The sequence below is a fragment of the Nycticebus coucang genome, chromosome 22 (assembly GCF_027406575.1).
Source record: "Nycticebus coucang isolate mNycCou1 chromosome 22, mNycCou1.pri, whole genome shotgun sequence".
Taxonomy (NCBI): Eukaryota; Metazoa; Chordata; class Mammalia; order Primates; family Lorisidae; genus Nycticebus; species Nycticebus coucang.
In genome coordinates, this window is record NC_069801.1 from 34,225,213 (window position 1) to 34,238,516 (window position 13,304).

The following is a 13,304-nucleotide window of genomic DNA, read 5'->3' on the forward strand; positions in this document are numbered from 1 at the left end:
AATGTTGGTTTTTAAAAGATGAACAAAATTAACAAAACATTAGCCAGACTAAGAAACAAAAGAAGACCCAAATAAGTAAAATCAGAAGCAAAAAGGAGATGTCACAGCAAATACCAAAGAAATGCAAAGGATCATTAGAGACTACTCTGAACGACTCTATGCCAATAGATTTGAAAGCCTAGAGGAAGCAGATAAATTCCTGAACATATACTAATATTGAACCAAGAAGAAATAGAAAGCTGGAACAGATCAATAACATGTAACCAGACTGAATTAGAAATAAAATGTCTCCTAAACAAAGCAAAGTCCAAAACTGGATGGTTTCACTGCTGTATTTTACCCAAACCTTTCAAGAATTGATACCAGTTCTCAAACTATTCCAGAAAACCCAAGCAGTGGGAGCTCTTCCTAATTCATTCTGTGGCCAGCAGAACCCTGAAAGCAAAACAAGATAAGGGTACAACAAAAAAGAAAACTGCAGGCCAATATCCCTTGTTAATATGATACAAAAATGATCTCAACGCAATGCTAGCAAACGGAATCCAATAATATATCAAAAAGGTAATATACAATGACCAAATAAGATTTATCCCAGGAATGCAAGGATAATTCAACCTATGCAAATCAATAAACATGGTACATCACATCAACAGAATGACAAAAACCAGAGAATCATCTCAAATGATGCAGAAAAATCATTGGATAAAAACATCCCTTCATGATAAGAACAAATTCAATAAGTTTGGTATAGAAGGAAAGTGCCTCAATACAATAAATACCATATGTGACAAACTCACAGCTAATATCACACTGAATAGGTAAAAGCTGAAATATTTTCCACTAAGAACTGGGACTAGGCAAGGATGCCCACTTTCACCACTCTTATCCAACATAGTACTGGATGTTCTAGCAGAGCAATTAGGCGAAAGTAAGAAAGGCCATCCAAATTAGAAAGGAAGAAGTCAAATTGTACCTGTTGGTAGATGATATGATCTTATATATTGAAGAACCTGAAGATTCTACCAAAAACTCTTTCTTTTTGTCTTTTAGAGATTGGATCCCACTCTGTTACCCAGGCTGAAGTACAGTGGCCCAATCATAGCTCACTGTGACATCAAACTCGCTGGGCTCAAACAATTCTCCGGTGCCCTCATACCCTGCTAATTTTTTTTTCTTTTTGAAGAGACATGGGTCTTGCTGTGCTTCCCAATCTGGTTTTGAACTCATGACTCAAGTGATCCTTCCATTGCAGCCTTCTGAAGTTCTGCAATTATAGGCATGAGCCATATGGCCTGCCCTGAAAAACTCTTAGAACCAATAAACAAAATCAGTACAGTTGCAAGATACAAAGTCAACATACAAAAATCAGTAGTGCTTCTATACACAAACAATGAACAACTAGCTGAAAAGCAATCAAGCAGCGGCCGGGAATGGTGGCTCATACCTGTAATCCTAGTACTCTGGGAGGCTGAGGTGGGTGGATTGCCTGAGCTCACAGTTTCAAGACCAGCCTGAGCAAGAGCGAGACCCCTGTCTCTAAAAAAAAAAAAAAAAAAAATAGCCAGTCACTGAGGTGGGCATCTGTAGTCCCAGCTACATAGGAGGCTGAGGCAAGAGAATCGCTTAAGCCCAAGGGTTTGAGGTTGCTGTGAGCTGTGAAGTCACATCACTCTACCAATGACTACAAAGTGAGACTCTGTCTCAAAAAAACTATGAGTTAATAATTTTTTCTTATTTCACTAGAAACACGACCATCCTTAAAGAAACACTACAGAGCTTATTTTGAATTTCCAGTACTTAAAAATTCTGATGGCTATCTTTTCAAATGAAAATGATTTTATATATCCTTTTTTTTTTTTGCAGATTGATTTTAATGAACAAAAATCTGTGTATAAAAAACATTTAAACTTTATCAAATGCTTTGAAAACATACACACACCACACACTCAAAAATCCAAGTCCAACACAGAATCTTTAAACATACCCTTTGTTTATCTGAATGTAATCTGTAAAAGTACTTCTGAATAAAACTTTACAAGTGAAAAAAGAAGACCTATGATGCTATACACTTACACACACAGAATCATTCTTAAGGAAGAATAAAAAACATATGATAAGAGTGTGAATGGGACAGGAAGGCATTTCTTATAAAGCTTATATAAAAAAAACACTGCATGAATAAAAGAAGTTCCTATACCAAGAGAAGCAGAGTGGGGAAAGAAAGCAGGGGCTAGACTAATTCATTAATAAATACTTTGAGAATGGCATTCAAGAGCAGTGAAATTTTCAGTTACAGTCTCAAGTTTTTACCACCTCAATTCTGTGATTCCAACAATTGATAACACTTAAAAAATATCTATGCTTTCATTTTTTTTGTAGATCTTAATTTGTCATTATTTAAGTGGTTTGTCTCTTTCAGTGGTTAATTCCTCAGTTCACACTCGATGTTAGGCCCTGTTCACCCAAAGGGATGTGACAATAAATATGGGGAGCACAGGCTTTAAGAGGTGTCACTGGGTATCCTGGATGGCAGATAATAAGAGCCACATTGCCTGGGTATGGATTTCAGCACAACTGTCTGCTGGCTGCCTGTTACTTAGCCAGCCACCAAGTGTCTCCATTTCTTCACCTCAGTTAGGGATCAATATAACACAGCCTTAATAAGAGAATTAATTAAACAAGACAGTCATTTAAAGAATTTATCACAGTGGGCGGCGCCTGTGGCTCAGTGAGTAGGGCGCCGGCCCCATATACCGAGGGTGGCGGGTTCAAACCCAGCCCCGGCCAAACTGCAACAAAAAAATAGCCCTGCGTTGTGGCGGGCGCCTGTGGTCCCAGCTGCTCGGGAGGCTGAGGCAAGAGAATCGCGTAAGCCCAAGACTGTGAGGTTGCTGTGAGCCGTGTGACGCCACAGCACTCTACCAAGGGCGGTACAGTGAGACTCTGTCTCTACAAAAAAATAGAAAAAAAAAAAGAAAAAAAAATTTATCACAGTGCCTGGCTCAATATTATCTAAAATTACTATTAGTTATTGTATTACGTGGGAACCAAAAGAAAAATTCTATCTCTGTATTTCTCCTCATTGATAAAGTTTCAGGGATCAATCTGTGGCAACAAGCAGAGACACAGTACATCTGAGGCCAGTACACAGAGATTGAGGACCTTGTCTTATGAATATAGATGCTTATTTTTATATTAGAAAACAATTACATGGCTCCATATCACAAAATTTAAATCTTTCTAACAAATATCACACAATTCCCACCATTATTATGCCCTACATTCACCCTAACTGAGGTGGAGTTTCTATTGATGTTCAACAACAACAGGGTTTGGAAATTTTAACTAAGAAATATCTGCAGAACTGCATGTTAGGCAGTAAGCTGTGTGCACCACGAGAGTGTGTGCTAACACAGCAGGCTTGGGATCCTGCCTCCGCAGCTGGAACTCCCCCCACACACAGTCTGATGGGTCAGGTTCCTGCAAACCTTCCAGTCTCCATTCACGGCCCCCTTCAAGAGGGCCATTTTCAAGAGGTGAAGGAAGCAGCAGCCACCGAGCACGGAATGCCCCACTCCTACTTCAGTATGATATGATAGCTATCATTGGTTTCTTTTGTTGTGTCCAGAATAAAACAGGCTTCTTCCTGAAAATTCTGAATCATCTCATCACTGATGAGCACATGGATTCCTATTGATCCCTGCTTGTAAATCTGGCTGATCTGGCAAGGGGAAATGCTGAAAAGTAAGCAATTTTTTCCGTCAATTCAACAGCTGTAAGTTCTTCTAGATAGATGGCATGGTACACGAAGAAGGTACCATTTGAGTCCCCATCCTTGTGCATCTGTTGTTGCTGCTGCTGCTGCTGCTGCTGCTCGCTCAACTGCAGCGATTCCTGACAAACATAAATGGTTAACCTTGGACGCACCATCCGGCCTTTTAATGCATTAAAAAATCTGATTTCATCTGCAGGGCCACAGATTTGGATCACATAATCTCTAGTTAATTTCAGTAAATCTGCCCCTGAGAAGTTTGTGAAAAGCCTTGTGAATGTAGAAAAACAGTTTCGGCGCAATCACTGCTGAGCTTCCTGAGGTGTGGTTATTGGCAAGAGGTTATCTGTGACTGGAGGGGGTGGCTCTGGCTGGTAGTTTGGTGAACCATTTCCTTCCCCAAGAGAAAAACTGCTATGGGAACTGTTGAAGCCAGGTGATGGGGAATTATTGAGGTAAGTGATCTCAGGCCATGGAGAACACTCTGTGAGTATGGTGGTCTCATAGGAAGGTTGATACTTTTCCTTTTCATGAGGTGTATGTTTCTCCATTTTTCCCCTGTCTGTTTTTTGCTTTCTGTCTGCACCTTTGGGTTTAAAAACTTTGATCTGGCACTAGCTGAGTGTAAGCGCTCAGTATATTCTCCATTCTCATTCTCCTTGAAAGTATCAATTTGTACTCAAAATGGCACCCCCTTTTCTCCACCGCGTTTCTTCAAGGTGAACTCTTGTGCTAATACAGTGCACCTGAATAAACACAGATGTTCTCTTTGCAGGGTCCCACAGGAACTCTACTGTATTTAGTTGGGTTGCATTAGCCCTAGGATCAATTATCCCCACAGATATTGGAATATCTCTATCAAGAATTCTATCTCCAGATCGTTTCCACCTCCAGCCCTCCAGCTGCTGATGCTCAGTGTATTGTAGCCTTCTGTTATGGAATACTATATGACAATTTCCCATTAATTTCTGGAAGTTCTCCAAGTTTCCTATTGTCTAGCATTCGAATTTCATAAGACTGTCTTTGAGATATGTTAGGGTCTCATCATGGAGTTTCACTGCTGGAGAGGTGGCAGCACAAATCACGTACTGAAAAGGTAGAATTTTGTTCTCATTATCAGGAGGCAAACTTTACTCTTCTTGCTTAAAAATGGGCAATGCGAGGACATCACTCATGCTATAGGCACCAGCACCCAGTTCCTGGCCGATCCCGGACAGGCTAGCATCAAAGTCCTGCACCAGCCCGGATTCAATCACTTCATCCGCCAGAGGAAGCTTCAGAGCCCAGGCCATCCTGGCTCCTTCCTTGCCCCCGGAGACGCCGTTTCTTGTACAAAGGCGCGGAGCGTGATTCTACCCAACTGGGGCAAGACAGTAGAAGACTCCAAACCAAGATCTCTCACGCAATGCTCACCAGCCACCCCCAAACCCGATCAGCACTGCCTACATAACTAACCTCCCGTGCCCCTGGCTCCTTGCTGTTGGCTGTCCCAGCTACCCAGCTCTCGGAACGTAAGGCTCTTTTTGCAGAGCAGATCTGGAATTCCACACTACCACTTCCTGGGCTCTCCCCTTAAGGTCATGGCGATTGCTTGCCGCTTTCCAGACAACCAGCGGCAACGGCAAGTCGCCAGCGGGGCGCCACCACGCTGCTAAAGCACCTTTTCCTCCTACCCCCTTTTGCTGGACCTTCTTAAACATAAGCGCGTCTCTCAGGCCAGCCCCAGAGATACTAACTTGGGAACCCCCTGTAAAAGAGGTTCCTAAGAAGAAGCATCTGACGTTTTCCGGAAAGGAGCCTTGTGGGAAATGCGGTCTTTGATGAAAGGCCTTCACCCTGGAGGAGATCGGGAACTCTAGGTGGGCAGTTACTATCACACATGCGCAGTAGACGGAACCCGGTATTTTTGCTTTGAGACTTGTGGCTGGTAAAGTCTGGGAAGTTGCTGCTCTTTTAGTCTTTGGACTACGCTGTAACCTGATTCTAGGCTTGGAGCCAGAGCTGAGAATGAAGCAGTGACAGGATGGCAGGTGTGGGTTTTCCAGATTCGGAGGACGTACGGGAAAGGCGGGGAGAAAAGCAGGAATGACTATGGATTTGTTTACCCCACCAAAGAAAAATATTACATCCTCAAGTGCGGTGACTTTCGGTTTGGGGATGTGGCTCCTTTTCTAACTCTTGAGTCTTTCAGAGAAGGCAAGAGTAGGACTCCCAACTAGCTTTGGGTAAGTTCTCAGAACCCCTGGTGGGGCTCTATTTGCATTCCTCTGTTGTAGGTAAAGGGCACTGTGTAGGAGTCTGCGCATCTAACTGTACCTTTCCTGGTTCTAAGAGCACAGATGGCCTAGAGCCTGCGTTAGGAAATTTTAAGACACTTCAAGGGATCCAGGAAGAAAGCATTTCTAAAGAAAAATGCTATGCATTTTTAGGGTATTCTCACAGCAATCATCTGCAATAAATGCTATCGCTATTTTGCGTATGAATTGAAGCTGAAAGAGGTGAAGTACCTTGCCCACACGCACACAGCTTAGTATGTGGGAGAGCTGAGACTCTAACCCAGACTCGTTTTCTTCAAATTTCTCTTTTTTCCCCACGTTACACTTCTTCATAAAATAGTGTTGGATTTATTCTCCTTTTGAAATAAATGCTACATAAATTTTAATTGGTGGTGATTATTTAGGGTCTCTTGGTGTTATCTGCAGCTCTCCAGTGAAGCTGGAGTAAATGAAACTGTGAGTCTCTCTTGCCCATTTTAGCCTTTCTGGGGCCCTGACAGTGCTGGTTAGAATTTCAAAAAGGGGTGGCGCCTGTGGCTCAGTGAGTAGGGAGCCGGCACCATATGCCGAGGGTGGCAGGTTCAAACCCAGCCCCAGCCAAACTGCAGCAAAAAAATAGCCGGGCGTTGTGGCGGGCGCCTGTAGTCCCAGCTACTCGGGAGGCTGAGGCAAGAGAATCGCGTAAGAATCACGTAAGAGGGCGGCGCCTGTGGCTCAGTCGGTAGGGCGCCGGCCCCATATACCGAGGGTGGCGGGTTCAAACCTGGCCCCGGCCAAAGTGCAACCAAAAAATAGCCGGGTGTTGTGGCGGGCGCCTGTAGTCCCAGCTACTCGGGAGGCCGAGGCAAGAGAATCGCTTAAGCCCAGGAGTTGGAGATTGCTGTGAGCTGTGTGATGCCATGGCACTCTACCGAGGGCCATAAAGTGAAACTCTGTCTCTACAAAAATAATAATAATAATAATAATAAAAAGAATCACGTAAGAGCTAGAGGTTGCTGTGAGCCATGTGACGCCACGGCACTCTACCCGAGGGCAGTAAAGTGAGACTCTGTCTCTACAAAAAAAAAAAAAAATAGAATTTCAAAACGCCCAGACTAAGCTCATAGGAGATGGTGAGTTTCCACAGAGACAGAAACAGATTTGGAGTCTAAACTGAAGGCTCCAACTTTAAAAAAAAATGTTCCTAGGTCCCTGAACCCAACCTTTTCAAGAGAGCCCAATCTAATTTGAGATCTTTTATGCCACCTGCAGAGCAGAAACCAGAAAATCAGAGGAAGGAAGAATTTCTGGACTTACTGAATTTCAGAGATCAGGCTTGTGGCTTTTTTACGCATTCATTATTTCCTTAGGATAAATTTTTGGGAGAAAAAAAATCACTGATTCAAAAGTTAACACTTTGATGTTAGATCAGTAAGACAGCAATGTGAACATCCTTATCTAAGGATGTATATTTGCAACAGGATCACGAATAGAGATTTTTCCTTATGGAACATGGACTTTCCTGACTTGCTAGAAATATCATTCTCCCACTAGCTGGCATTTTCTGAGGCAGCAATGTGGGTGCTTCTGGCTTGATAAAACAGCATTCTATGTTGCATTCCTGGTGTGTCAGGTTTATCTGTTCTCTCCATTTCTACTTTCATAGATCTCTGTCCAAGAGCTGCAGAAAAAAGATCAGTTTGCAGGTAAGACATCCATCTATCATTTAAATCTCCCTCAAATCCATATGATAAAAAGGAACAGTACAGGAAAGGAAAATATAGATGGGATAGAATATTAGAGCCAAAAGAAAATTTAGAAAGTTAATAAATTAGGCCAGGTGTGGTGGATCACGTCTGTAATCCTAGCACTTGGGAGGCAAAGGCAGGTGGATTGCCTGAGCTTACGGGTTCGAAACCAGCCTGACCCAGAGTGACACCTTGTCTCTAAAAATAGCCGGGCGTTGTGGCAGGTGCCTGTAGTCCCAGCTACTTGGGAGGCTGAGGCAAGAGAATCACTTGAGCCCAAGAGTTTGAGGTTGCTGTGAGCTATGACACCATTGCACTCTACTGAGGGCAAAAAAGTGAGACTCTGTCTCAAAAAAAAAAAAAGAAAAGAAAGTTAATAAATTGATACTCAAATTATAGGGCAGGATTGTACAACATTGGAGTAAATTTGAGCTGCAAATGGGTACTTAGTCTTCCTGGAAATCATAGTAAATGATGGCTAGCCAGTTTAAGTATTGGCATTGTCCATATGGATAGAGCAAAATAATTTCCCAGTAAGGTTGTTTTTCTGTATAGGTAATGTTAGAAAAACACTTCCCGCTGGGAATGGTGGCTCATACCTGAAATCCCAGCACTTTGGGAGACTAACGTAGGAGAATTTCTCAAGACAAGAGTTTGTGACCAGCTTTGGCAACATAGTGAGACTCCATGTCTATAAAAAACAAATTATCCAAGCTTGATGAGGTATACCTTGTCCCAGATACTCAGGGGGCTCAAGCCAGAGGATTACTTGAGCCCAAGAGTTTGAGGTCACCTCGAACTATGATCCTGCTACTATACTATAGACCCTATCTCAAAAAAAAAAAAAAAAGCACAGCAACAGGCTGCGATAAATATACCAGGTTTCCTATGACTTTTTTAGAATGTTCCAGAATAAGCAGAGAATATAGTGTTAACCAGCTCTAAATGAACTCAGTTTGTAAGTTCAGGTGCATAGCCCTTAATAATGGCAATATGGATCCGTAAGTAAACCTTGTACCTTTTCCAGAGTCTCCAGCTATCTTGTCTCTGTTTTTATTGTTTTTTGAGATAATGTCTTACTCAGTTGCCTAAGCTGGAGTGCAGTGGCATCATTATAGGTTACTGCCACCTCAAACTCCTGGGCTTAAGTGATCTTCCTACCTCAGCCTCCAGAGTCGTTGGGATTACAGGCATGTGCCACACACCTGGCTAATATTAAAATTTTTTGTACAGACAGGGTCTTGTTATGTTGCTCAGGCTGATCTCAAACTCCTGGCCTCAAGTAATCCTCCTACCTCAGCCTTCTGAAGTGCTAGGATTACAGGCACCCCACTCTGCCAAAGATTTCCCTATGTTGATTTTATATCTACCCAACTTACAGAACTCTTTTTTTGTGTGTGTGTGTGGTTTTTGGAGGGGGCTAGGTTTGAACCCGCCACCTCTGGCATATGGGACCTGCACCCTACTCCTTGAGCCACAGGTGCCCAGAACTCTTATTAGGTTCAAGAGTTTCTTGGTTTGGCGCCTGTAGTTCAAGCCGCTAGGGCACCGGCCACAGACACTGGAGTGGTGGGTTTGAATCCAACCCAGGCCCGCCAAACAACAATGACAACTACAACCAAAAAATAGCCAGGCGTTGTGGTGGGTGCCTGTAGTCCCAGCTACTTGGGAGGCTGAGGCAAGAGAATTGCTTAAGCCCAAAATTTTGGTGTTGCTGTGAACTGTGACACCACGGTACTCTACCCAGGGTGACAGCTTGAGACTCTGTCTTAAAAAAATTTTTCTTAGTTGTTTATTAGATTTTCTGGGTAGATAAAATGATATTCTCCTCAAATGGAGCTTTGTCCCTTCCTGCCCAGTATTTATATCTCCCTCCATGTTTTTCTTGTCTTAATTGCATTGGGCAGGATTTCTAGTAATTACAATTTTGAATGTACAGACATCCCTTGGTATCCCAGGGGAACTGGTTCCAGGACCCCTACAGATACCCCAATCTGTGCAAACTCAAGTCCTGAAGTTGGCCCTGTGGAATCCAAGATACAAAAAGTTGGCCCTCCATATTCTTGGATTTGCATCCTGAGAATACTATATTTTTGATCTGCATTTAGTTGCAAAGGTAAAATCTGCAAGTGGAAGGCCACTTGAAAAAAATCTGAGGATAAGAGGACTTGTGTAGTTCTAATCCGTGTTGTCTAGAGTCAACTGTAATTGCTTGCCGAAAGTCTTTTGTCCTGATTTTATTTATTTATTGGTGTTTTGTTGTTGTCGTTGTTTGTTTGTTTAAGGTGTTTTTTTTTTTGACAGAGCCTCAAGCTGTCACCCTGGGTAGATTGCCGTGGAATCACAAGTCACAGCAACCTCCAACTCCTGGGCTCAAGTGATTCTCCTGCCTCTATCTCCCAAGTAGCTGGGATTACAGGCGCCTGCCACAACGCCTGGCTATTTTTTGGTTGCAGCCGTCATTGTTGTTTGGTGGGCCCGGGCTGGATTAGAACCCGCCAGCTCAGGTGTATGTAGCTGGCGCCTTAACTGCTTGAGCCACAGGCGCCGAGCCTGTTTGAGGGATTTTTTTTGTCTCAGTTTTGATGGAATTGTTTCCAGTGTTTCACCATTTCCTCTTGTACTATTATGGTATATGGGGGGAGCGGTGTGACCAGCTTTGGGAGGCCAAACCACATTTGTTTTATCTATGTGTTCCTGGGATAAATTCTCAATGCTCCCCTTGCAGCTGAATTAAATGAATGGGTATGACTATATTTCAATAACAGTTTATTTACAAAAACAGAAGGCGTTGGGACCCTGACGCCATGACTCCAGCCCCAACCCAGGGCTTGTTGGAGCCAGAATGCTAGGTCTCTGGTCCCGGCCCACTCAACTGTCTGGACGCCGGCTGCTGCGCCAGCTTACTCGGGGTAGGTCTCGTTCAGGTCTCAGGTACCGAAGCACCTTAGAAGTCACATTCAATATTAGTAGGAGGGGCATCTCAGCAGCAATCTCTCAGCAGCAGTCTTAGTAGGGGAGCACCTATCAGGCATCCTCCTCTGAGCAAGAAGCAGAGCCAAAGGAGGAGCCCGGCTAACTTCTCCTGAAGCTATTTATAGAAGTAATTTGGTGGCCGCTTACCAGGTGTGGAGACTGCTGACCGCTGATGTACATACTTTCGTGCTCTCATGCGTCTCACTAACGAGAGCCAAAGATGTTAAATCCCTTCCCCAATCTGTCATTGCCAAAGGATTTCTCAGAGGTGCATCCTACAAGAAGGCCAGTCCAGGGGCTGTAGTTTCCTGATCCCATCTTTATATGGTCTTAACTATCTCTTTTGTGCTAGGTATGCAACTGCATGCCTTTAAATTCGGGACTTTTACTATCCATTAAACATGATTTTAGCTCTACATTTGAGAGGGTGTATTTTATCATGTAAAAAATCCAGGTGTTCTTGTTTTATTATACTTTGTGCATCTGGCATGAAAACTTTATAGTCTCTGTAACCTCTTATTGTACTTTACTTTGTACAGTCTAATCTAGTGTAAGATCTCTGAGAACAGTAATATCTTTATTCCTTCTAAAATCACTAATACAAGATCTGTAGGTCGAGCTTCCTCTTTTTCCGGCTGGAACCATGGCGGCTGTTGAAGAGAAGAAAAAGAAGGTTCCTGTTGTGCCAGAAACGCTTAAGAAAAAGCGAAAGAATTTCGCAGAGCTGAAGATCAAGCGTCTGAGAAAGAAGTGTGCCCAAAAGATGCTTCGAAAGGCAAGGAGGAAGCTTATCTATGAAAAAGCTAAGCATTATCATAAAGAATATAGGCAGATGTACAGAACTGAGATTCGGATGGCTAGGATGGCAAGAAAAGCTGGCAACTTCTATGTACCTGCAGAACCAAAATTGGCATTTGTCATCAGGATCAGAGGTATCAATGGTGTGAGTCCAAAGGTCCGAAAAGTGTTGCAGCTTCTTCGCCTTCGCCAGATCTTCAATGGAACTTTTGTTAAGCTCAACAAGGCTTCCATTAACATGCTGAGGATTGTAGAACCGTATATTGCATGGGGGTACCCAAATCTGAAGTCAGTAAATGAGCTAATCTACAAGCGTGGTTATGGCAAAATCAATAAGAAACGAATTGCGTTGACTGATAACAGTTTGATTGCACGATCTCTTGGTAAATATGGCATCATCTGCATGGAGGATCTGATTCATGAGATCTATACTGTTGGAAAACGCTTCAAAGAAGCAAATAACTTCTTGTGGCCCTTTAAGTTATCATCTCCACGGGGAGGGATGAAGAAAAAAACAACCCACTTTGTAGAAGGTGGAGATGCTGGTAATAGGGAAGATCAAATTAATAGGCTTATTAGAAGAATGAACTAAGGTATCTGCCCTGATTGTTTTTGTAATCTGGTCAGTTAATAAACAGTGACTGCTTTCAAATTGAAAAAAAAAAAAAAAAAAAAAAAAAAAAAAAAAGATCTGTAGGTCCTCATTAAATGTTTTGTGAGTGAATAAATGAAGAATATATATGTGATATAGTTAAATAGCTTTATTGAAATACAATTCACATGTCACAAAAAGTAACCCAGTTAAAGTATATATAATTCAGTGGTTTTTAGGATATTCAGAGAGTTGTACAGCCATCACCACTACCTAATTTTAGAATATTTTCATTTCCCCCCAAACCACCATCACTCCCCATTCCTCCCTTCCTGGAACCGTAATCTAGTTCTGTTTCTATGGCTTTTCTTTTTTTTTTGTAGAGACAGAGTCTCACTTTATGGCCCTCGGTAGAGTGCCGTGGCCTCACACAGCTCACAGCAACCTCCAGCTCTTGGGCTTACGTGATTCTCTTGTCTCAGCCTCCAGAGCAGCTGGGACTACAGGCGCCCACAACAACGCCCGGCTATTTTTTTTTTTTTTTTTTTTTGTAGAGACAGAGTTTCAGTTTATTGCCCTCGGTAGAGTGCCGTGGCATCACACAGCTCACAGCAACCTCCAGCTCTTGGGCTTACGTGATTCTCTTGTCTCAGCCTCCAGAGCAGCTGGGACTACAGGCGCCCGCCACAACGCCCGGCTATTTTCTATGGCTTTTCTATTCTGAACATTTCATACAAATGGATCCTATTACAATAGGCAATCCTTTGTCACTGACTTCTTTCACCCCAGTGCAATTTTTTTTTTTTTTTTTAGACATTGTCTCAAGCTGTCGCCCTGGGTAGAGTGCCCTGACGTTATAACTCACTGCCACCTCCAACTCTTGGGCTCAAGTGATCCTCTTGCCTCAGTTTTTTCTATTTTTAGTAGAGATGTGGTCCTGCTTTTGTCCAGGCTGGTCTTGAACTCCTGAGCTTAAGCAACCCACCCGCCTTGGCCTCCCAGAGTGTTAGGATTACAGGTGTGAGCCATTGCACCTGACTGCCAGTGCGATATTTTTAAGATTGATCCATATTGTAGATGAATAAATAGCTTGTTCCTTTTTTATTGCCAAATAATATTCCACATATGGTTATACTAATTTTTTTAATCCGTTTGTTAGTTCA

The 13,304-nt window shown here is 42.8% G+C and overlaps 1 protein-coding gene and 1 pseudogene across 2 annotated transcripts; one reads left to right on the plus strand and one right to left on the minus strand.

Annotated features, from left to right (window-relative positions):
- Positions 1–3,168: 3,168 nt before the first annotated feature.
- Positions 3,169–6,449, minus strand: LOC128575017 (alpha-globin transcription factor CP2-like; annotated as a pseudogene). Its single transcript, XR_008376894.1, has one exon. The product of XR_008376894.1 is annotated as an alpha-globin transcription factor CP2-like (transcript).
- A 4,909-nt stretch (positions 6,450–11,358) lies between these two features.
- Positions 11,359–12,207, plus strand: LOC128575027 (60S ribosomal protein L7-like). The gene has a single exon (XM_053576265.1). It carries the CDS (start codon positions 11,395–11,397, stop codon positions 12,139–12,141), a length of 747 nt encoding a protein of 248 aa, XP_053432240.1. The 5' UTR covers positions 11,359–11,394; the 3' UTR covers positions 12,142–12,207.
- The last annotated feature ends 1,097 nt before the right edge of the window (positions 12,208–13,304 follow it).